This window comes from Dromaius novaehollandiae, chromosome 6, assembly GCF_036370855.1.
Source record: "Dromaius novaehollandiae isolate bDroNov1 chromosome 6, bDroNov1.hap1, whole genome shotgun sequence".
Lineage (NCBI taxonomy): Eukaryota > Metazoa > Chordata > Aves > Casuariiformes > Dromaiidae > Dromaius > Dromaius novaehollandiae.
The window spans coordinates 27,836,538-27,860,259 of NC_088103.1; the positions used below are offsets into that span (position 1 = coordinate 27,836,538).

The 23,722-nt window shown below is 43.9% G+C and overlaps 2 protein-coding genes across 3 annotated transcripts in view; one reads left to right on the forward strand and one right to left on the reverse strand.

Annotated features, from left to right (window-relative positions):
• Window positions 1-1,193, forward strand: part of WDFY4 (WDFY family member 4) — a 152,105-nt gene extending 150,912 nt beyond the window's left edge. The window contains exon 63 of the mRNA XM_026110249.2: window positions 781-1,193. Within this exon, the coding sequence (XP_025966034.2) occupies window positions 781-847 (67 nt within the window). The 3' untranslated portion in view covers window positions 848-1,193. The remainder of the gene's footprint in view (window positions 1-780) is intronic.
• Window positions 1,194-12,350: 11,157 nt separating this feature from the next.
• VSTM4 (V-set and transmembrane domain containing 4) overlaps window positions 12,351-23,722 on the reverse strand; it is a 47,756-nt gene continuing 36,384 nt past the window's right edge. The window contains exon 8 of one of the 2 annotated variants that reach the window (XM_064513997.1): window positions 12,351-14,827. In XM_064513997.1, coding sequence (XP_064370067.1) covers window positions 14,702-14,827 — 126 coding nt within the window. In that variant the 3' untranslated portion in view covers window positions 12,351-14,701. Of the gene's footprint in view, window positions 14,828-14,852; window positions 16,729-23,722 lie in introns of those variants that run through there. The other variant, XM_064513998.1, reaches the window with a different exon arrangement.

The window sequence follows — 23,722 nt, forward strand, 5'->3', positions numbered from 1 at the left end:
GAAATGAGTAGCTACTACCCTGTTTCTGCATCATAGTAAAACCACTGTCCTAGGAGTTGTTGGAGATGCTAGCTCCTTAATGAAATGTAAGCAAGATGTTTTTGGCCAAAGGAGGACTTTGGTATTAAACTGCATTTGGTTTACACAGCCAGCAACATTTTAGTTTACTAAATCCCACTTCAGCAGTTTCATCTGGCTGTAGTAATTGTCTTCATCTTCTACCCCACAATACTGTGCTGTTAAACAGTTGCTGTCTTACTCTTCAGAAGTGCTGGCATTTTGATAGTTGCTAAAATGATTCCCATGTTCTGCATGCTCCAATTTAGAGCACTTAGAGTGTGATGCTTATACGCACGGAAAGTGTGAAAGTTTGAGGGGTTTTAGTTTCACTGTGTTGATGGCATTGCATGCAGCAGAGATTTAGGTGTCTGAAACCCTGAGATTGTGTCAACACATCTGAATTCTGAATCTGGCCAGCAGATTTAATTAACACTGGTAGATGCTCAGTGTCAGTGAAGGGTCAGAGCTCCAGATCTGGCTAGGTTGTCCACAGCTGACCTGTTGAACTCTGGGAAAGTTTGAATCTGATTCCAAGTTCAGACTTTGCAGTATGAGTCCTTGTCTAGTCGAGCTCATTCGTCTTCAGACTTAACACTAACGATAAACTGCTCCCTTGATTGTTGCACCGTCCTAATTGCTGCACAGGCAAGAGAAAGCCCTGATCATATTTACATCTTAAACATTGTTCTCTTCTTTTTCTTTTTTCCTTTCTTTCTCAAGAAATTCCTCCAAGCTCCTAGTTGGTGATGACTGGGGAAGAATCTGCTGTTGGTCTGTGGATGGGTAGGAAGAAATAATCGGGAACTCTTGTTCTCAGCCTTTTGGATGGAGAGAAAATTGCCCTTCAGAACATACAAGATTCAAAGGAACCTGGAAGCTTATGGAGGGGAATGAATCTCAAAGGAGTTGTTGGACTGACCTTGCAGTCAGATCTGGCCAAAATCAGAGAATGGACTCCAAAGTTATGGGAAAGATACTGACAGACAATGCACACATACTATAAGAATTTGCAGTATTTGTCCTGAGAAAACTTCTATATTTTAAAGATTATTTTAAATAGTGAATGTGGCATAATATTTTGTATTTCACATCGCAATTCCAGCTAGCAAATAAAACTGTCTTGATGATGCCAAGGAGCAGTATAGCTTAATAAATTGAACATATTCTAGTTTTAGAGATCAGAAAATACTGAGGCTTCAAACTGATGTAAAGTGCATTCGTTGCAGTATTTTTGTTCTTGCTAACATACAAGTATATTAGTATCTTTGCTCTTGCCCCTCCTCCTTCCCTGAAGCTGGGATATTGCATGAAAAATTTGTGTTCCTTCAAAAAAGTTATTTAGATCACAAAGTGAGGGTAGGAGATAATGACTGGTTGATGGTGGTGCCTTCATCCAGCCGCATTGTGGACATCTGTTACAGCACAGTTTTAGGTTACCTAATCTCTGAGTTATTTTTTCACAGTGAGCAAGGCCGGCAGGATGCATGGAAGGGGTGAGGATGAGGATCTGGCACAGCTGGTAAATGTATTCTTTTATTCTCCTCCTACACTGCCTTCTTTTCTAGCCTTGCCCTGATGCTCTCTGGAATATCAGCATATCACATGCGCTTCAGGATTTACCTTCACAATTACCTTGCATGGTAAAAGCGAGGAATATGAAGTATATGAAAGCTGAGACCATAGTTTAACAAATCTGTGTGCCATTTGGGTCCCCAACTGAGATGCAGCTGATGTGAAAAATCAAGCTCCTTTACATTTTCTGAGAATCTGAAGGAACTATACTGATGATAACTCCTCCCTTGACCTGGTAAGGAAATAAAGCATCTTATCTTACAAATAGAAGGTCTGAGAAGCCACTTAGGTGGAGTGGCTTCCTGAACACCATGGATTACATCAGGACAGAGCCTGGCTGAACACACAGATCATTGTGGTCACAAAGGACCTTGTGACCACAATACATAACACTTACAACACTGAACCCACCCCCAGACAACCAGAGCCACAAGAATTCCCTGATTTCCACTGGACTGGGCATGCTTAACACTGCAAGAGTGATTCAGTGTGCTATCCTGGACAGCCAGAGATTAAGGAACATGAGAAACTGCTCATGCTGAAGTCTTAGAGGAAGAGACTTGTCAGCATCACTAGGAAGGATCAGGAATAGAAGGCGGCGGGGGGGGCGGGGGGTTACTGGTCTTCCTCTCACTGCACCATCAGCTTTCTTCTTCCTGTAGGGCCCTGTTTTGTTCATGACTCTTCTTTTGAATTATGTTGCTGAATGAGCAAGACTTCCTATGGCAAACAGCTTGCTTCTTTACAGGGTGCTGAGACATGCCCCTCCTCAAACTCAGTCTAACCGCCACAGCGAATGAGGTGTTTGCCTGTGGAAAATGTAGTGATTAGAGGCTATCTTATGATACAGACGTACAAGGAGGCTGCATTATGTCTACACAGATGACCTGGCGGGTTATCCTTCCTAACCTCTCAGTATATCACCTGATGACTTACATACCATCCTTTCTGTGCTCAGGGAAACATTTACTGAAAATAGCCAAACACACCAATTTTTTGCTGTCAGAGTAACCTTATGGTACGAAAGTGACCATGCCCATCTTTCCTTTTCTTGAGAATTGAGGCTTTAGAAAGGTCAGTTGTCCTAGAATTTAACAAAATTAAGTACACTCCTTCCTTCCTCTTCCTTCTCTCCATGTTCCTTAAAAACAAGCTGTGATTTTACTACATGGACAGCAGGACCTGGACTGTGAATACAATTAACTGTGAATGCAGCTTTGCAAAATCATTATAAAGGTAATCAGAGCCATGGGAGAAGTTGAATACCTGTGTATTCATTTACCTAGTGGGCTTCTTGATAGCTTGTTAAGTATATCTGTTCCTTTAGCCTTTTCATGCAGCCTGTCTTTGCCAATAGCAGATCTTCCCTTTCCTAGAGCCAGCACCCACTTTACAGCCTGTGCAGCAAAACTAACTGCTCCAATGCTCTGTACATCAGCCTGACTTTGCTTGACGTAAGAACAGGCCACTTGTAACTGCACACTAGCCATGCATGGATTTGACAGGTTCATCACATCATACCTAGTCTCAGCAGTCTTACATCTTCAGGAGGAATAGGAGGTGCATCAACTGTTGTTTTGGAGCACTGAACAAATCCAGAGTGTGCATGTGTGAATGGAAGTTGGTAGGTTAAGAATTAAAGTCTTCATTCTTCTCATACTCAGGGAACTGTAATTTGGGAGAATATAAAAAAAAAAAAAGATAGAAATGAGTTGAAAGTTGCTCTTGGGGAAAACTCTGATTAGAAGTGATTGTACAACAGTGCTTTACCCAGAGGAAGCTGGGTACTCTGAGATAAGAGTGCTGAGAACTGGCATGTTAATGCCAGTAACACAGAAGTGATACTATCATCATGATGTGAATTGCTAACAGCACTGATGTATTCTCAAACTCTTTGCTGGATGAGGAAATGGGTAGCTTTAGGCAGGTGCAGTTGACATGACAGCATTGCTCCCACACTCAGAGGAGCCCCTCTCCACCCAGCATGTGAACTACTGTGTGGGGCAATCCTGGGGTCATCTGTGTGCACCAGCCCCCATTCTGATATTGTCCAAAACCTTCCCCTGTCTGAAGAGTCGCTCGTCTCCGCAAGCATTAAGAGTGCAAACAATGCTCATGGATTGTACAGCCTGGTAATAGTTGGCAGAGGCGTGTTTGGAGTTCATCTACTTTGACTGACCCCGGTGGATCCAGCAAATGTAACTGTGGCCTCAAGAGTATGAAGAAAAATAACATCCAACTTTTAGTGCTAAGTCCTTTTTGAAACTGCCATTTATCTAGCACCTGGGCTACTCCACCCTACAGAGATTTAGTCTTTGCTGAAAAACTCTGAATTCTAGAGCATTAGGTCAGGACCATAATCTCACAAGACTGTTGGAGTCTTCCAGTTTATTGAGGAACTCTTGGTTTCTTTTCTTCTCTATTTAGCTCCAGATTTTTCCCTGAGTCATAAGTTAGGGGAAGAAGTACATACTGCGAGTACTGAAAGTACCACGCCTCGCTTGGCAGAGTTAAGGCACAGATGTAAGCATGTCACAGTCATAAGATTTTGTAGGCCAGATGTAGCCAGTGTATGTGATCTGGCGCAGGGGAGAGAGGAGATCCTGGGGGACAGTGGTAGAATGCCACCTCATCATCATCATGCAGGCAAGTCCCTGTGACATGAAGTAATTGCTAGAAGTTTCTAAAATATGGTTGAACAATTAGCAGCAGACCAACCTTCTTGCAAACAGCTAGTTTTATATTTTGCTGATCTTTTGTGTATTTGGTAAAGGATGAATGTCAGTGAAATTCTGTCAGCTCCGGATGTGGAGGCAGCTTTTGCTGAGGCATAGACAGGGCCCAGTGCTAGCTAGCTGCCGGGCCTCAGGAGCAGTAGTGGTGCCTACTCAGTGAGCATCCTGATGTGATACTGATTCTCTAATGGCCACGTGGGACGTAGGGATGGCAGATCTAGAATATGCTCAAAAATTAAGCAAGCAGAGCAATTTCACAGCAATACAGTCAAGATGGAGTTATGCTGAAAGTAAGTGGCTCAGTAAAAATATCATCAGTGTGTTGTAATTATCTCAGAAACCACTTTTGTAAGGGGTAAGTAGCTCAGGGTGAGAATTACCCTTAGAAGAAATTCAATCCCATTAGGCTAAGAAATGCAGAATTAAGGCACAATCTTTAACTCTGCCCTGTAGGGGAACCAAGAAGAGAAATACGAACAGTACAACCTTTATGCGACTTTAAATATCAGTTTAATCAGGGACCATAAACCCTAAAATGCCTTAATCATACTTACTTGGTTATTGCACAGACCATCTTGCTTCCTTGTTTGGCAGTAGGGCTCTTGTAAATGTTATAGTGAGCATTAAATACTGTCTGATTTCTGTAGTTTTCTATTGGCTAATAAAGGCTAGTGAACCAATATTAGCAGAGCTGCCTGTGCACTGCAGGGCCTTTGTATCCTCATTAAAAAAGAATTTGCTCAAGTCTTCTTTAAAAAATCCATGCAGGCAGATCTGTAACTCCCACAGGAAAGTTCCCTGTGATTGTCACTATGACTGCTTGTAAGTCCTTTTTGTACATGGATCTCAAAGCTTGTTACAAGGGGGAATTAGTGACCAGATCATCTCACTCAGGATTTCAAATTGCTGTCACGAGGGAAGTATCTGAAGGCCTTGTCAGCGAAAACTATTAGCAGAGATGCGCTCCATTCTGCATGAAAATGCAGCCTGTCTTGCCTCTCTCTCATTTCTGGTGAGGGATGTCCCAAGAGAGTTCGAAAAGAAGCTTAGAAAAGCTCTGGACCTGATCCTGGCCCTCTTGCTGCCTTTTGCTTGGTAGGTAGTCACAGGAAGAGCCAGGTTTTTAGGAGTGTTGATCCAGTCTACTCTTCACAGACTGACTCTGCTATTTAGGCTCTTTGGAGGGGACTTGAGAAACTGGGATCTTGAGGACCTTAAAGAAATAGGTAGTGTCATTCTAATCCCAACCTCTTGAAGCTGTCTGGCAGCAGGAAGGGCTAGAGGAGACTTGCAGCAGAAAGATCTGGACAGTTCTACAAAGTCCCGGCTGTCTCCCTGATGCTGCAAGATACTCTTTGCCTGTTGGGTCAGTTGCTCATACAAGCTCATTCCTTTTGGAAAACAATGAGCTAGGAAAGCCTGGAACCTTATATCCAGTCTCAGGTGTTTTTTTGGCCTGAGACTCATAGCTCAGTGAGCTTGGTGCTGGGAGCTCTGAATGCCATTGCTGAGAAGGTTAGAAGTGTTGGATGGTGGGTGGTGCCTGTAGCAACCATAGCTGTTGCTCAGTGCTCTTGGGAGACAGGGCTGCCACAGCTCTCTTGTCCGCCTGAAAGCAATGCTGAGCCAGATAACTGGAGTGATTTGTTTGCTTACACTCAGACACATATCACACAGGGCTCAGACTAATTGCTGCCTTATCACTGTCAGTCTTCAGGCATGTGTGTGCCACAGTTGCTGTCACTGAAGTCAGCCAGGCTGACTGGGAGATGTGGAAGGGGACAGGGCTCATGGAAGACTGACAACTTTCCCTTTGCCTTAAATGACAGGTCATCAGAGCTCTTACCAAGCTTCAGGATGCTTCTAGAAATTTGCTGCACGAAGTTTTTAAAAAGTAACCTTCTCATACCCTACACCAGAGTTAAATGCTATGGAACCAGGCAGGCTTCAACAATATGTCAGGATCTTGGGGACTATGGGTAATATTTGCTGCAGTGAACACTGAGCAAGTGTGGAAAGCTGGGCCAGTGTTCAGTGGTCACTCGGTATGTTTTATACCTAAGCATCACACTGGCCCTCTGCATGTGGAGGATTGTTGGTGCAGGCAGTCATTTGAGGGGCCGAGCGTGAGCTGCATGCTGGCTGGCTGGCTGGAGCTGAGGATGCTGGATGAGTCTCTGCTGTGAGGAGAACATCATGAGCTCTTACTGGTGTACAAAGTGGAAGAGAAGCGGTCTCTGTGTGGATGACTGCAAGAGGGGCATAGGAACTTTCCCTGTTCCAGGTCAGAAGTTGTCTCCTTGCTTTGTTTGGGCAGGAGGCTCTAAGGACTGCACTTCTCCCTCATACAATTGTCTCCTGGACAGAAGGGACAAGGAGGAGTCATGCTACCATAGCTACTTCAGTTTTGGTGAGATGCTCAGACCCTGTGGTGGAGCATGTGCATTAAGCTGCTGGCAGTCACCATGTCTAGTATCCCCTATGTGAAATGGCTGGGAGAAAAATGATGCAGTAGAAAATGGTTTCCCTCTCCCCCATACCTGCAGTTCAGCCCTCCCCTGCTCCTTAGGGCACAGACAGTACTATCTCATGGAGAGGGAAAGTTGTAGGATCAGCTACCCTCTCCTGTCTCCCTGTGTACAAATCTTCTTTGCCCACAAGCAGGGAAGAAAATTTGGGGCCTTCCACAAAGGCCCTTTCAAAACAGCTATCAGGGGATTCAGCTGGCTTGCTAAGGAAGGCTGAAAAGACAGATCCAACTCCGTCATCCTGGGGAGGCAGGAGTTTGCACTGCTGGGAAGCTTCTGCATTTCAGCTCCGATGGTGGAAAAGCTCAGCAAACCCTTCTGGTATGAGCACCATGTACGTGCCTTGCAGACACGGTTCTGCTATCCCCATCTATGCTGAGTGCTATGGAAAGTGCTCCCACTAAAGTCCCGAGAGCCTTGGGCAAACAATAGACCACAGCTATGTCCAACTTGGCAATGTCAGCATAGGCCATCCCTGAACCGCAGCCACGTCGGTGAGGACAGCAGTGATATATCGTGCCTTGCCAGGGCGCAGGACTAGGATTTTCCAGCATTTTGGGGGTAGTCAGGAGTGCCTGCCACTACAAATAACTTGGCTATTGCAAATACCCTGGTACTAAAGGACTTTCAGCCTTTCAGATATAAAACAGAAGAGAAGCTAGTGAGAACTGAAGCTAGACAAACTCCATCTGGAAATAAAGCAGAACTCTGGCAGGGAGGATAAGCAATCATTCCAGTGGCTTATATAGAGCCAACTTGGATCTCTTTCTTTGGCATTTGTGAGTTCAGATATGGGCCTTTCTGGAAGGGGTGCTCTAGTTCACTGGAAGTGATGGGATCAGTGCAGGAAAATTTTCCTGGTTTTTGTTAGTCAAGAGTGAATGACCAGAACAGTCCCCTCTGGGCTGTAGATGTGTATTATCTCTCAAATACTCTGAGGGGGAAATGGATGTGTTCTCTGTCACTGCTGTAGCAAGGCACCATTTTAGTGTGGAAAAGTGACTCTGAAAAATGGCAGTGCAGATGACTGCAACAGCAGCAACAAGTGCAGTAGCTAAAAATAGTCCTGTAATGGAGCTTACAGTTGCCTCCCATCTTCCTTCACCCCAAAAAGCCACTGGAATGAATAGTGAGAGTGCTCCTTGGTCACTCATGTGCGCGGTCCATTCCCCAGGCTCTCCTGGGCATGGCTTCAGTGGAGGGATGGTAATGAGTTAAATCTCCTCAGCCAGTTTCTAGGTCTTTATACTCACCCATATTTTACTAGTACTGAAGGACTAACAAACAAAATGCAGTCAAGATGTAGTTTTTGAAGTTGCCAGCTTTGAGTATCACTCTCACAGAGCAGCAGATCTTGTAAGCAAGCAACAGTCTTGTCTTTGTTGTGACATTGGGCCTGTGTCATGCTACAGGGGATTTCAGTAGTGCTATTGAAATAACCGGAGTTGCTGCCCAGGCTGTGGATAATTTAGTGGGGAAGGTGAAATCCTGATTTGCTCCAGAGCCTTTGTCAGCACTGTTTGTCTGCCTAGCGTACTGGCTTGTGCCAATAACCTGGTATTTGTTGAGCTGAGTGGTTTAAGTACTCGGTTGCAGCCTTGCTAGATATAACAGTGCGGTGTTTATTGTGGGTGTCTGGTTGAATCTCTGGGTAGCTCTCAGATCTCCAGTGCCCGCTTATGAGCAGAATATATACTCCATATCTGGGCTGTATATTTACAGGCCCTTCTCTGAGGCAGTGCTGGGACTGTGATAAGTGGGAGGAGGCCCGCTAGAAATCTACTCAAGCAGGTCTAATTGTACCAAATAGAACGGCTCAGTAGAGTGGAAAATAGTCCTCATATATCTACCCGAAGAAGATAATGACCTTTTAAATAACAGAAGCAATTTTATTTCAATACCCCAATTACTCTGAACTCTCAAATGTCAAAGTGCCGGGCACTTTCAAAATAACTTAATTTAGACATTTATAGCACTTAGACACTGCTAGTTTCTTATCTAACCTAATTATGGGTTGTACAGGAAATTGCAAAGCATCCCAATTAATGTTATTTTTTATAGTGATACATAGAAGTGGCCTTTGCCATTTGCCGTCATCGTGTGCACAGTGATTTACTCATTCTGGCTTTTGAGTTAGTTCCCTGACAGAACAGAGCTCTTCTATTCTCTGACTGCTCTCAGAGAGTAAGAAAGAAAGAAGTGGATGTAGAGGTGAATGTAGCTATATCTGTGTGAGGGATTTGAAGGACATATGTTCCAGTGAGAGCAGAGCCCCATTGCAAAGCAAGACTGTTTATGCCATAAAAGTGCCATATAGGGTCAGCATGGTTGACTGTCAGCCCTGCTGATCATCTCTGATCCATGGACTTAGTCCAGGATTCTCTAGTTGCCTTTCTCTCCCAGGACTAGTGTGGTGGATAAGTTTGTAAAGCTGCTTAGCTGACTAGGTAAAAACTTCTTTCACAGATGGTGCTGTGCAATATCCTTTCTAGTTCCTATTTGTAGAAGGAAGAATTGGAGTTGGGGGAAGTGGTGTAGAACCACTGAACAGCATCCAGCAGCATCCTTGTCTGCTTGTATGGCATGGGGAGGATATGTGTCTGATTGCCTTGTTTGAATGTGACACCCCTTGCCAATCCCCATGTTTGTTTGCCCTGTATGCTTATGCAATGCCCTGTTCTGTGCTGCGTCTCCCCACTGGTATCAGGAGAGACCTGTTAGCAGCCAGAGAAGTTACTGGAGGCCTCCTCTTCCCTGAGGATAACTCAATAGGATCAGTTTCTCAAGGGAAGATGTAGGGCTGTTATGTGATACTGTAGGTACCTAGTCACTGTACCTGCTCTGAATTGTGCCCAAGACCATGCTGGCCCAGAAGAGGAAAGTAAAAGCCCCCAAAGGTGGTCCTGTCCTGCAGGGTTCTCAACATACAGATCCCTAAAGCATTGTTGGGTTCTTGGCTCTCATTCCCTTACTTATGGTAAAATATTTCTGTAGACAAGATAGCTAGAATTTTAACTTGTTTTAACTGAAATTCAAGAGGGAAGGTCCAAGTTTCACTTAACTGCTTGTGTTCAAGAAGGGCACAGGGAACAAAAGCACAGAGGAATATGAAGTGACTTCACCAAAGCTTTTCCTTAGCCAGGAGCAGAAAGCATGTGAGCTTGCCTAAATGCTCTGTCTGCACAACTGCCTGCTATTGTTAGGAGCAGGAGAGCCCCAGGTTTTGCACAGCAGGGAGAACTGTGGTTGCAGTGACTGGTTGTGTTATATATTAAAAGGAAAGCCTGAGCAAGGCTAAGCTGAAAACTTGACAAGGGCTTCTGGAGCATTTCTGACTGAGGCGGTCAAAGACTGAAAGTCTCTTAGGGATTCAAACAACTCAGCAATGCTGGTGAGGAACAGGAGGGACTTAAGATAATACGATGGCAGGACAGATAGGTTTCTTGGCCGATCTATTGCTTTGCAGTCATTAAGAACCTATTGCTTCAGCATTTAGCTGCTGAGCAGCAATGTTGGAATACACAACAGCTGCCAGCGTGGCTGACAGAGCTGGGGCAGACAGGGAGGAGATGTTTGAGAGCCAGAAGTTGGAGCCATGGCATGTTTTGTGCAGGTGTTTCAGCAGGCTTTTCACCCTGTTGATTGGGCTCCAAATGGGATCTGGGAAACCATCTACTACCCTTCTTATTCTCTGAATTCCCATGGTCCAGTGTGTAGGGATGCATTTTCTCTGGATTAACTTGTAAATCTTTCCCAAGGAAGTATTTTCAGGAATCATTTGATCTAAGGAAAGACTGACAGAATTGAGGTTAAGTCTCTCTTCAATCTTCCCCTTACTAGGTTTAACAGTTTTCAAATATGGAAAATGCTGTTAAGAGGAAAGGGAAATGTCCTTTGACATTTTGAATAATGAGGGCTGTGGAAATAGATCATGGGGAGAGTATGGAACCCTATCGCTGCAGGTTTCTAAGAACAGGTTAGACTAATCTCTGCCAGGCTGGGTCATGTTAAGTCAGGCTGAGTCAGTCCAACCTTGAGATGGGGTGATGGAGTAGCTAACATCTCAGAATCCCTTCCATTTCCATTTTCTCTTTTTCTGAGAGGAATAATACAAACTGTGAGTCTTCTATTAATGTGCAGTCATCACTCTAGCTCCGAACCAAGCTGATGAAATGGAGTTGTAGCAGGTGGTGGAACAAAACACACCAGGTGATTATGTTTCAGGTTAGTGCAAGAGACACAGGAGAGCAATTGTTATGATCTCACTCACTGGAAGTGTTTCAGAGGAGTCCTCAAGAAAGCAGAATTTGACCTGGAAATCGTACATCAAATGAGACCTCATTTGGTCTGAGCCCTACTATACCAGAACTTGGCCAAACCCTGGCTAAGAACACAAGCTGTTTGAACTTCTTAATGAAGAGAACCCCCCAATTATGTTACAGTTATTCTAAAACAAATAATTTGCTTGTAAGTAAAGAGATAATGATATTCCAACCACACCTACCAATTAGAAAGTTGTAATAAAGAGTAATAAAACACCCCTTCCTTGGGCTGCAGAATCAACCCCCGTACAGCTCGCAACACTAATGTGATTTACTCCTATTTGCTGATGGAGGATTCTGGCAATAAAATTTAATGTGCAGGAACAAGGTGCATCTAACCAAAGCTGTAAACATCTCTAACTCTATTTAAAGCTGTAAAGTGTAGTATATTTACATTTAACAATCTGACACTAAATTGGTGTGAAGCTAATAGGGCTGTATTTGTTAAAGTTTCAGCACTAGGCCATGATTTACCAATGACAACAGGAGGAGTAACCAACATAACATGACTCTGTAGACTCCAAGTGCTACTTAGTAAGATACTAAGAGTCTTCATGGGAGCCTCTGTCATATAAGAGAACAGCGGGCCACATTCAGCTCTGTTGCTGTTCTGCTGAAGCCAGAGGGAGTTAGGACAGAGCTGAATTTGGTGTTTTCTATTAAAAGGCACTAAACCCAAAATATTCTGCCTTCTCCTATTAAGGCACATTATATTCAATGAAATTTTCTTCTCTGTAGTCTTTCCAGTGAGTTGCTTTGGTATTTAAAGATGTACAGTTCATTGAAAAGGAAAGCATGATGTTTTTCTTTCTCCAATAATATGATTTGAAATTATTAAATCTGGGTGGACACTGCATGAGAAAAGGCTCAGGAAATGTCTGCTCAGGCAGATGTAGCGTTCTCCTAAGTAGTAGTTCTGGCCTCCTTTCACTCAGCTGGTCTGTTGCCTTTCAGGATTATGCTGTTGCCTGAGGTCAATCACAAATGGAAAACATTTTAAAATCGTGGAATTTTCTGCAGAATGGGAAACTCAATTCCCACCAGCTGGATTGTCCAAGTGCTTAGTATGAGATTAACACATATCCTCATATAATTCTCTAGCAAGGAATAAATCCTACACAGACTGAGAGGACTTCTCTCACCAAAAAGGTAATTTATTTAGCTCTATTAACTGTTATTTTGGGGGATTAGATATCAAACATAAACAAGAATACATTAATACACAAAGAAGGGTATTCATTAAAATGCTGGGCAGAAACATACAGTAGAGGATTTTTCTAAACAATGAACATAATGCCCAATTATAGGTAAAAGGAATGATTATATACAAAATTTGAGAAAGTTCTTACAACTAAGTGACCAGCTCAATGTAGTAGTGACCTACTTAATGTATTAGGGTTGTATTTTTATTTTGGAAGGATTAACTATTATGTTTTATACCTTTCTGTGCCCTTTATTACACCTGTCTGCATGAGAGGGGATGTTGTCCTCTCTGTGAATATTCAAACTCTGGCTGTTCCAAAACTGTACCTGAATGTGTGACAGCTCTCAGCAGCAGTTTCTTTGTGGTCAAAGGACTGATTGCTCTTGCAGTTGAAAGACCATCACCCCATCAGAAAACAAGGAAAGATATCATGACATTTTGATGGATGATTAAACTCCTGGGATAATGAGAATGCGAAATGAACTTTCTTGATAGCTCACAAATCCAAACGTTATTAATGCAAATAAATTCTAGCAACAAGCCTGTTGATAGAAACTGGGCTTAGTTTGAAAACAATTACTTTGAAGAGGGACAGCAGTAGGAATTAGTGTTGTACACAACAGCCAGCCTGACAAACTTTTCTTAAGTTCTTTTTTTATACACCAATGGAACTTTATACAAGCATGGAAATAGGCAGCTGCATTTTACATTTACACATCGTGGTTACAAGATAACGATTTATGTATGCTAGGTAATCTCTACCCCCATTCAAGAAAAAGTAAAAGATGAATTTATTCAAACTAACATATTCCAGTGAAACCCTCAAAAAGGCAGTGGGGTGCTCTCTCCCTTTGTGGCCTGTCCGTGCACTGTCACCACTGCTCTTCTCTCCTCCACTGTCATTCGGTACTGGGGATAAGGACAGTAGGTTTTCCTGTGACGGTTCCCAGCTGTGAACTGAGCCCTGCTGCCCTTTTGCCATATCCCTAAAACGGCCCAACCAGCCAAGGAGGAAGCAACTTGGGTCAGCTTGGTTCGACTTTCGAAGCGCCAGGCCTACAAGTGCTACTCCAAAATCCACATTAACTCCTGCCCAGTGACTGGCCTGACTTTTAAATAGGTTGAATTGCCCAGCAGCTCCATCCAAAACCAAAAAACTGACCTGGAGAGGACTCAGCACTTGCCAAACATCAAGGCCTGATGGTGAACTAAAGAGCCCATGGTTTTACGTGCCCATCAGTGATGTAGTCACTCAAGGCCTAAAGCTTTCCAAGGGCTGAAAGGAGTCAGGTGCTCAGCTCTACCTGATCCTTAGTGGGACTTGGACTTTGGGAGTTTAGGAGCTTGGAAGCACCAGTCCAGCTGTCCTTCCCAAGGACATGAGCAGGACACTAGAGAAAAGTCCATTTCCAAAAACTTGTCACAGGAAAAGGAAGAATCCCTTCTCAAAGATCAAGAGGGGAAGAAAGGAGGAGTATTTTCTGCTTTCACAGTAGGCTCAGTTCCCTATCTTCCAAGCCCTGTTTTTTCCAAAGAAATAACTCCAAAGCAAGAGAGCAGAACATTATGGAGAAGGAAGCTTTTGCAGGTTTGGGGGCCCCAATCTCGAGCAAGGCCAAAACCCGTGTCCTTGTTCTGTGGAAGTTGTTTAATCACTATCAATTTTTTCCTATTCCCAATCAGATTTTTTTTTTTTTAATCAAATGCTGGAAAATATTCCAAAGCTTTCAGTATTCTTCCTGCAATCCATTTGGTTTAACTTGGAATGTTTCCTTTGGATTATTTTAAAGTGTTTGATCTCAGGCACTTAAAAGCAGTTTTATTAAAAGTAACTTAAGTTTTTAAACATAATATCATTTAGAAAGGGAAATTTGGAATGAAAATATGAAAACCAAACTTTGATAACTTTTTCTGAAAAAATGCAGAAAAAAGTAATTTTAGTTTCTCCTTTGCTGTGAAAAAGTCTCAGCTTTACTGAATTATTTTTTTCTGATAGGGAAAACACCAGTAATTTGACAATTTTTCTGGCCAGGTGGAACGTTAGTCCCTTAAAAAGAGGAGGCCAAACACGGCAGAGGGTGTCTCTGGGATCTCACTTGTAGACAAACTGTTTTTTGTGTGATTACTTTCAATGGAATTTTGTTTAAAAGTCTCATAAAAATATAGAAGCGCATGAATGGAAGTAAAAAAATAAGGACATTTGTATGATTTTTATAAATAAATGGCACAGCAAGAATTAAATAGAACACAGACAAAGGACATTTATACAGGCATGAACTATTACAGCTTGTTCTCCTCGAAGAGTATCTGTGCATAGACTGTCGTACTGGGAATGCCTTTGGCTTCCTGAATCGGCTTCATAAGTTCAAGTTCAGCATATGTTAAGTTCTCCTCTGCAATTTTCGGCTAGGAAACAAAACCAACAAATTACAATTATAAAGTTGTTAGGTCTGAAAGTAAAAGACACCTTACGTATTCTATAGAATAGGCTTTATTTTTTCTCTCGCACTTAATATTTCTACTCTGGTGTTAATCGGTTTACTCTGTATTAGAGTTGCTTCATAGAAGATGAAATAAAAAAAGAAAATAACAGGATGGATTTTTAGCTTCACTTCCAATTTTTCTGTTTTTCAAAATTATGCATTGAAAGTTTTAATTTGACAATTCACATATGACAATTTTGAAAGAAGTATATTAGCAAAATGTTCAGTTCCTCTAATTTAATCCTAATTTTCCCAATTTAGTTCTAGTTATTGGAGATCTTACAATTTAAGACATTTATACCAGATTTGCTTCTCAGGTGTAAACCTTGGAACAGTTGCATCTTTAATCACACACACTCACAGTACCTCCATTTATGTTTCTTAGCAGCATCAAAAAGTGTGCTAAGGGTCTGCAGAACAAGGCAGAAATGGGAGGACTTGAGTTACTATCACCTCAATGGGATTTCATCACTTTTGCCATGGTGTAGATGAGTTGAGTTCAGAACAAGGGCTGTACCACCAGCACCATCTGATATATTATGCTGGTTGAATTTTAGAATTAAAACTATACCTAACTAACAGAGACATTACCAGGAGGTTTTATTGAAGAAATTTCATGTGGGTCAGGGAACAGGAAGTGTTGCAAGCTACTGCTTTTTGGAATCTCATCCAGACTCAGACTGGTGGCTTAGAGGAGGAAAGTCCCATCTTATGTTCCTCTGTGTGTGCTGGCTTATCAGCTGGAGTCAGTTGTTAGTGTCAAACCCACCTCAGAAAACCTAGCAACAGAGTTGCTTTGGGATTGTATGTGGGGCCCTAGTACTTGAAATAGATTTCAGTTCATCTGCAGAAGGTTAAACTCTGTGCTGCCTGGAGAAGGGTGAAGTAATAAGGCTCTGTGCAGGTGAAGAACTGGGAAATTTGTTCTCTTATCTTCTTGGGTGCCATGTTCTACCTGAATATAACTTGCGTCCTCAGGTTTAAGCCTAGAAAGGACACACTTAAAAAAAAAATCAGACATATAATTTGTTGCAGTCACAAGACTGTACCTTACATAACAAAAAGGTTGTGTCTCTGAGACCAAGCTCTTAATGCTCAAGAAAGACTTTGCCAGTCATGAATTGAAAACTGACTTGAAGTTTACAAACAAAAAAGATTTCTATAAGGTACTTAAGTGTTATAATGAAGAAAATGACAATATTTTCCAATACCAAGAGTTTTCTTTATGTAATTTTGTTTTATTTACTACTATTTATTCCTTTCTGAGTTAACATAAATGATTCCTGTTTCCTTGAAATGTGTTTGAATAATTATTACATTGTCTTCTGGCTAAAAAGATAAACATCCAATATCCTCTGAAATCAGTCCCTGGGCTCCCGTGCTTCCTGTCTTTTGCACTGTTCTGGAATCCTTTCATTTCGCCTCGACAGTTGCTCACAGTCTGCATTTCAGATTGTTTCCCTCTGGGTGGATCAGTTTACACTTTTCAAGCATGAATTTAATCTTATTTCTCCTCTGCAGATCTGATCCTGAAAGGCTTTGTGCAGCTGCTGATGCAAGTGGTATTGGTGAAGTCACTTGATCTGAACATGTGAGTAAAGGCCATTTTCAGGGCTAGGTGTCTGCAAGATTGTAATCTTTGGTTTTGATCATTCACATGCTCTTCCCCCCTTGCGTGGGCAATCCCATTTGATTTCAGCTTCTGGTCCTCATTCACTATCAAATTCTCCAGTGTTGACTAGACAAAAATTTTCCTGTTTGCAAGGAATTCTCTGGCCTTATGATGTAAAAGGACTTGCTATGGATCACACAACCTGATCTTATCTGTAACACAGAAAGAAAATCACACGTATTTCTTTTCTTTGTATGTTCAGACTGTAAAATACAATGTTTAGAAAGACATCTGTCCCATCTCAGCTTTGGAGATAGAAAGGAGATAGAAAAAAATCTTGGTTAACTGCTCTGATGCTTAATTAAGCTTTCCCCTCTTCTTCCTAGCCTGAATGCATCTACCCTCAGTTTCTAGGCATTTAACTTGTTTTTGCCTTTTTTGATTTGTTAAAGACTCCTTTTGAGATTTCATAACTATCTGTGCCCATCTATCTAGTAGGTAGTACAAAGCCTAAATAGAGGAGCTAAGCTGAGGCTGAACACAATACCTGAAAATATTCAGGATTTTATTCACAATGTATAATAGCAAATCTATTCTCTATTTGAAGCTATTGGGAATTTTGCTGGTAACTTCAGTGGGAGTCAACTAAGACCCTAAAAACAGAATGATATGCTACATGTGAAAAGCCTGCTAAGAACAGATCTCATGAAACTTTACAAACAAGCTGTTGGTCACTACCAGAGTAAAACTCTACATTTCCTAAAACCAGGCCAGTACATCTTTTGAAGTGGAAATGTTTTCATTGCTTTGTAGAAATCAGTTGCTCAGGGCAAACTAAGTCTGTGTATGCTTTCCCCTTTGCTGTTTAATTGCATTCTGTGTTATGTTTCCATTTAGAAAAGGCTGCATGTCCTAAAATAGCCGCCCCAACGCCCAGCTCATGTAAATTTTAGAACTAAGATTTATGAAATCATATTGTCCAGGTGTTTTATTATATTATCTCAAAATTGCATTGTTTTCCAGTGTAGATTATCTCTTTATTCTTACTTTATTCTATTATGTTTGGATATGAAAAATAACACTAGATTCCCCAAAACAGGTCATTGGGCAGTGGTGGCTGATGTGTTGCTTTCATACATTTTTATGATGTTCCTATAGTAAACATAATTTAATAAAGCCAAAACACACTAAATAAATAATTGCATCTAGAAAAGCAATAAAACCAAATAAAATTAGTACTTTCATAAGTGGAAAAGGTACTTCAATTACTGCTACAAGCAACAACACACCATAAAATGTGTAGAATAATTTCCCTTATGCATATTTCTAGTATGTAATAATTTGATTGAAAATATGAGGAAACACACAGGAGGTTCAAAATTGTGAAGGGTATACAGTTTTCAGCAAAGGATGTGTAATAGCAGTGCATGGCAGCCAACACTACTTTAAAGTACCTATGGTAGCCAGGGTTTTTTTCCAGCTGCTCTTCTGTACTTCATTTATCAACCATATGTTTAATTTAATTTTGATAGTTTGTTTGTCCAAAAACAATTTTTTGAACAGGCAGGGAAAGATAACTAATTCCACGATTTCATCTCTCATTTGGGTTGGATAGCATTTTGGCAATGTAAACCTGGAATCCTGCCACAACCTCCTTTTTGGAACAATAGCATGACTTTAATAACTAATGTTATAGGTGGGGCAGATACTAGGACAGAAAAGGAAGAGACAGTGAGTGACTGGCTGTTCACCTCTCTCTTCCCATCCTGGCTATCCACCTAGGAGATCATTGGGATTCCTAGGGCTACAACATCCTTTTTGAAAAATTAGATCATTGTCCCAAAATGGTATTGAATCATTTCTTCAAATACAGTTCTGCTCCAAAGTGACATTTCTAGATGCACTCTTTATCTTGTACATCTATTTTCCTCATTTTGGGATCATATACTTTGCAGAAACATAAATTAGGAAGAATCATCATTTTCCAGTGTATCTCCTGGCCATTAAAAACATCATTCATCTTCTAGGTCTCCTCCAGTTTAATTTTACTTTGTTCCAGTGACAGGGCTTCCCATGGGCAACTATTCGAAAGAGTTCACTAAAGCAACATTTTCTCAATAAACTGTCTGCAAAATCTATCATATGAATATTAAAAAGAAACTGTGTTATATGTAGTTTTGTTTTAATTGGCTTTGTCTCATGTATAAGGTGCTAGAAAAGACCTGTAAGGGTTGTATTTTAATGAAAATGATTCTGATCTTTGTGTCAAAATTACCAGGAATGTCAATTATGCTCTTCCCAGGATTAGCTGGGTAATTTCTAGGAGGCCTCAAGGATGTTTACTGTGAGCACTGCCAGACTGAAAGTTCATAAAGTTTTAACAAAGGTCACTTTTACCCAAATTCATAATTTGGATTATAATAATAAACTAAGCAGGCAAATAATAGCCTCAGAATTTCAACTTGTCTGGAAAAGCACCTGATGCCAACTTTCATGTATGGATTGTTGCACACTCACTGTTTCATGAGCTCATCGGTTATCATAAAGATGACAAAATGAATGTGAATTTTTAATTTTTGGGGGAAAAAAAGGGTATTTCCCCCCGATTCTAGTTTACCAAGAAAAAGAAGGTCAATTCTCAGTTCAGTTTAAGATTAATGATTTAATAACTCTTGCTGCAGACATTTGCCATTGAATTCAGTGTATACATGATCACATGTGAGAGAAGTTGTTTGGTATATGATGCAGAATGAATTTAACAAGGGACCAAGGCTAGAAATTCTTTTATAGACAAAATCGCGTTGTCATCTCTGAATTTTCTGGGTTTAAGAGATACACATTCCAAGAAAGTTCCAGTCAGAGCTTTATAATACTTTTATTAACTCAGATTTCTTGCAGAAGTGCTTAGAAACTGAAACTGTAACCTCACTGGCAGGCACATGCTTGTGGGTGTTAGGTCAGCAAGAATAAAACTGTGCCTATTATCCATGTATTTCCTGGCCTGATTGCCAATACCTAGGGTTTTGCCACCTATAGAAGGACAACACTATGCTGCTGAGTGCAAACTATGGAGCTAGGGGGATGCTCTAGGAAATGCTAATTAGGAAAGTACAGAGACAAGAGATGCTGGTGATATTTGTTTGGTCCAGCCACTAGGAATGGCGCTTCTCTACAGGTTACTCCACAGCACAAAGCACGCAACCATGAACCAATGCCACAAGGTAGCTCTCTCTTGGCAGGAACTTGCCAGAACAATCACTTTTTCTCGCCCTTTTTCTTCCACAGGCGAAACAGATCTTGACCCTTTTCCACTTCATATATGAGAAACACGCTGTTTTCTACTCACACATTTCCTTTGGCATGCCCTTTGCAGCCCCACTCCACATGGGGCTCTACGCTTACTCTCTCTCCTAACCCTAACCCTAGACCTAACATCAACCGGGGCCCGAACCAGAGCCCAGCAGCCCCACTGCTGGCCCTACCAAAAAAGATGCCCTGGCAGCAATCTTGGGCAGCCCCACATTTACTCTGGCATGCCCTTTGCAGCCCCACTCCACATGGGGCTCTACGCTATCTCTTTCTCTCCTAACCCTAACCCTAAACCTAACCCTAACCCTAGCCTTAAACCTAACCCTGATGTCAGCCGGGGCCCGAACCAGAGCCCACCAGCCCCATTGCTGGCCCTAAAAAGAAAGTTGCCCTGGCAGCTGGCTTGGTGCTCCCCACATTTGCTTTGGCATTCTCTTTGCAGCCCCACTCCACATGGGGCTCTACGCTTTCTCTTTGCCACAACCCGAACGCTAACCCTAAACCTAACCCTAGCCTTAACCCTACCCCTACTGTCAGCCGGGGCCTGAACCAGAGCCCAGCAGCCCCACTGCTGGCCCTAGCAAAAAAGATGCCCTGGCAGCAATCTTGGGGCAGCCCCACATTTCTTTTGGCATTCTCTTTGCAGCCCCACTCCACCTGGTGCTCTACGCTTTCTCTCTCTCCTAACCCTAACCCTAGCATAACCCTAACCCTAACCCTAAACCTGACATAAGCCGGGGCCTCAACCAGAGCCCACCAGCCCCACTGCTGGCCCTAAAAAGAAAGTTGCCCTGGCAGCAATGTTTGGGCAGCCCCACATTTCCTTTGGCATGCCCTTTGCAGCCCCACTCCACATGGGGCTCTACGCTTTCTCTCTCTCCTAACCCTAACCCTAACCCTAACCCTAAACCTGACATCAGCCGGGCCTGAACCAGAGCCCAGCAGCCCCACTGCTGGCCCTAACAAAAAAGATGCCCTGGCAGCAATGTTTGGGCAGCCCCACATTTCCTTTAGCCTGCGCTTTGCAGCCCCACTCCACCTGGGGCTCTACGCTTTCTCTCTCGCCTAACCCTAACCCTAACCCTAGCCTTAACCCTAACCCTAACCCTAAACCTGACATGAGCCGGGGCCTGTACCAGAGCCCAGCAGCCCCACTGCTGGCCCTAACAAAAAAGATGCCCTGGCAGCAATCTAGGAGCAGCCCCACATTTCCTCTGGCATGCCCTTTGCAGCCCCACTCCAGATGGGGCTCTACGCTTTCTCCCTCTCCTAACCCTAACCCTAACCCTAACCCTAACCCTAACCCTAACCCTAGCCTTAGCCCTAATCCTAACATGAACCAGGGCCAAACCAGAGCCCACCAGCCCCATTGCTGGTCCTAAAAAGAAAGTTGCCCTGGCAGCAGCCTTGGGGCAGCCCCACATTTCCTTTGGCATGCCCTTTGCAGCCCCACTCCACCTGGGTCTCTACGCTTTCTCTCTCTCCTAACCCTAACCCTAGCTTAACCCTAACCCTAACCTTAAGCCTGACATGAGCCGGGGCCTGAACCAGAGCCCAGCAGCCCCACTGTTGGCCCTAGCAAAAAAGATGCCCTGGCAGCAATCTTGGTGCAGCCCCACATTTCCTCTGGCATGCCCTTTGCAGCCCCTCTCCACATGGGGCTCTACACTTTCTCTCTCACCTAACCCTAACCCTAGCCTTAAACCTAACCCTAATGTCAGCCGGGGCCCGAACCAGAGCCCACCAGCCCCATTGCTGGCCCTAAAAAGAAAGTTGCCCTGGCAGCAGTCTTGGTACTCCCCACATTTCCTTTGGCATGCCCTTTGCAGCCCCACTCCACCTGGGGCTCTACGCTTTCTCTCTCTCCTAACCCTAACTCTAACCCTACCCCTAACCCTAATCCAAATGTCAGCCGGCACCCGAACCAGAGCCCACCAGCCCCACTGCTGGCCCTAAAAAGAAAGTTGTCCTGGCAGCAGGCGTGGGTCAGCCCCACATTTCCTTTAGCCTGCCCTTTGCAGCCCCACTCCAGATGGGGTTCTGCGATTTCTCCCTCTCCTAACCCTAACCCTAACCCTAACCCTAACCCTAGCCCTAGCCCTAATCCTAACATGAACGGGGGCCAAACCAGAGCCCACCAGCCCCATTGCTGGTCCTAAAGAGAAAGTTTCCCTGGCAGCAGCCTTGGGGCAGCCCCACATTTCCTTTGTCATGCCCTTTGCAGCCCCACTCCACCTGGTGCTCTGTGCTTTCTCTCTCTCCTAACCCTAAGCCTAAGCCTTAACCCTAACCTTAAACCTGACATAAGCCAGGGCGCAAACCAGAGCCCAGCAGCCCCACTGCTGGCCCTAGCAAAAAAGATGCCCTGGCAGCAATGTTTGGGCAGCCCCACATTTCCTCTGGCATGCCCTTTGCAGCCCCACTCCACCTGGGGCTCTACGCTTTCTCTCTCTCCTAACCCTAACCCTAACCCTGCCCCTAACCCTAATCCGAATGTCAGCCGGCACCCGAACCAGAGCCCACCAGCCCCACTGCTGGCCCTAAAAAGAAAGTTGTCCTGGCAGCAGGCGTGGGTCAGCCCCACATTTCCTTTAGCCTGCCCTTTGCAGCCCCACTCCAGATGGGGTTCTGCGATTTCTCCCTCTCCTAACCCTAACCCTAACCCTAACCCTAGCCCTAGCCCTAGCCCTAATCCTAACATGAACCAGGGCCAAACCAGAGCCCACCAGCCCCATTGCTGGTCCTAAATAGAAAGTTGCCCTGGCAGCAAAGTTTGGGCAGCCCCACATTTCCTTTGGCATGCCCTTTGCAGCCCCACTCCACCTGGGGCTCTACGCTTTCTCTCTCTCCTAACCCTAAGCCTAACCCTAACCCTAACCCTAGACCTAACATCAACCGGGGCCCGAACCAGAGCCCACCAGCCCCACTGCTGGCCCTAGCAAAAAAGATGCCCTGGCAGCAATGTTTGGGCAGCCCCACATTTCCTCTGGCATGCCCTTTGCAGCCCCACTCCACCTGGGGCTCTACGCTTTCTCTCTCGCCTAACCCTAACCCTAGCCTTAAACCTAACCCTAATGTCAGCCGGGGCGCAAACCAGAGCCCACCAGCCCCACTGCTGGCCCTAAAAGGAAGTTGCCCTGGCAGCAATGTTTGGGCAGCCCCACATTTCCTCTGGCCTGCCCTTTGCAGCCCCACTCCACATGGGGTTCTGCGATTTCTCCCTCTCCTAACCCTAACCCTAGCCTTAACCCTAACCCTAATCCTGACATAAGCCGGGGCGCAAACCAGAGCCCACCAGCCCCACTGCTGGCCCTAAAAAGAAAGTTGTCCTGGCAGCAATGTTTGGGCAGCCCCACATTTCCTTTGGCATGCCCTTTGCAGCCCCACTCCACCTGGGGCTCTACGCTTTCTCTCTCTCCTAACCCTAACCCTAACCCTAACCCTAACCCTAACCCTAACCCTAACCCTAACCTTAAACCTGACATGAGCCGGGGCCTGAACCAGAGCCCACCAGCCCCACTGCTGGCCCTAAAAAGAAAGTTGTCCTGGCAGCAATGTTTGGGCAGCCCCACATTTCCTCTGGCATGCCCTTTCCAGCCCCACTCCACATGGGGCTCTACACTTTCTCTCTCGCCTAACCCTAACCCTAACCCTAACCCTAAGCCTAAACCTGACATCAGCCGGGGCGCAAACCAGAGCCCAGCAGCCCCACTGCTGGCCCTAACAAAAAAGATGCCCTGGCAGCAATGTTTGGGCAGCCCCACATTTCCTTTAGCCTGCGCTTTGCAGCCCCACTCCACCTGGGGCTCTACGCTTTCTCTCTCTCCTAACCCTAACCCTAATCCTAACCCTAACCCTAACCCTAACCCTAATGTCAGCCAGGGCCCAAACCAGAGC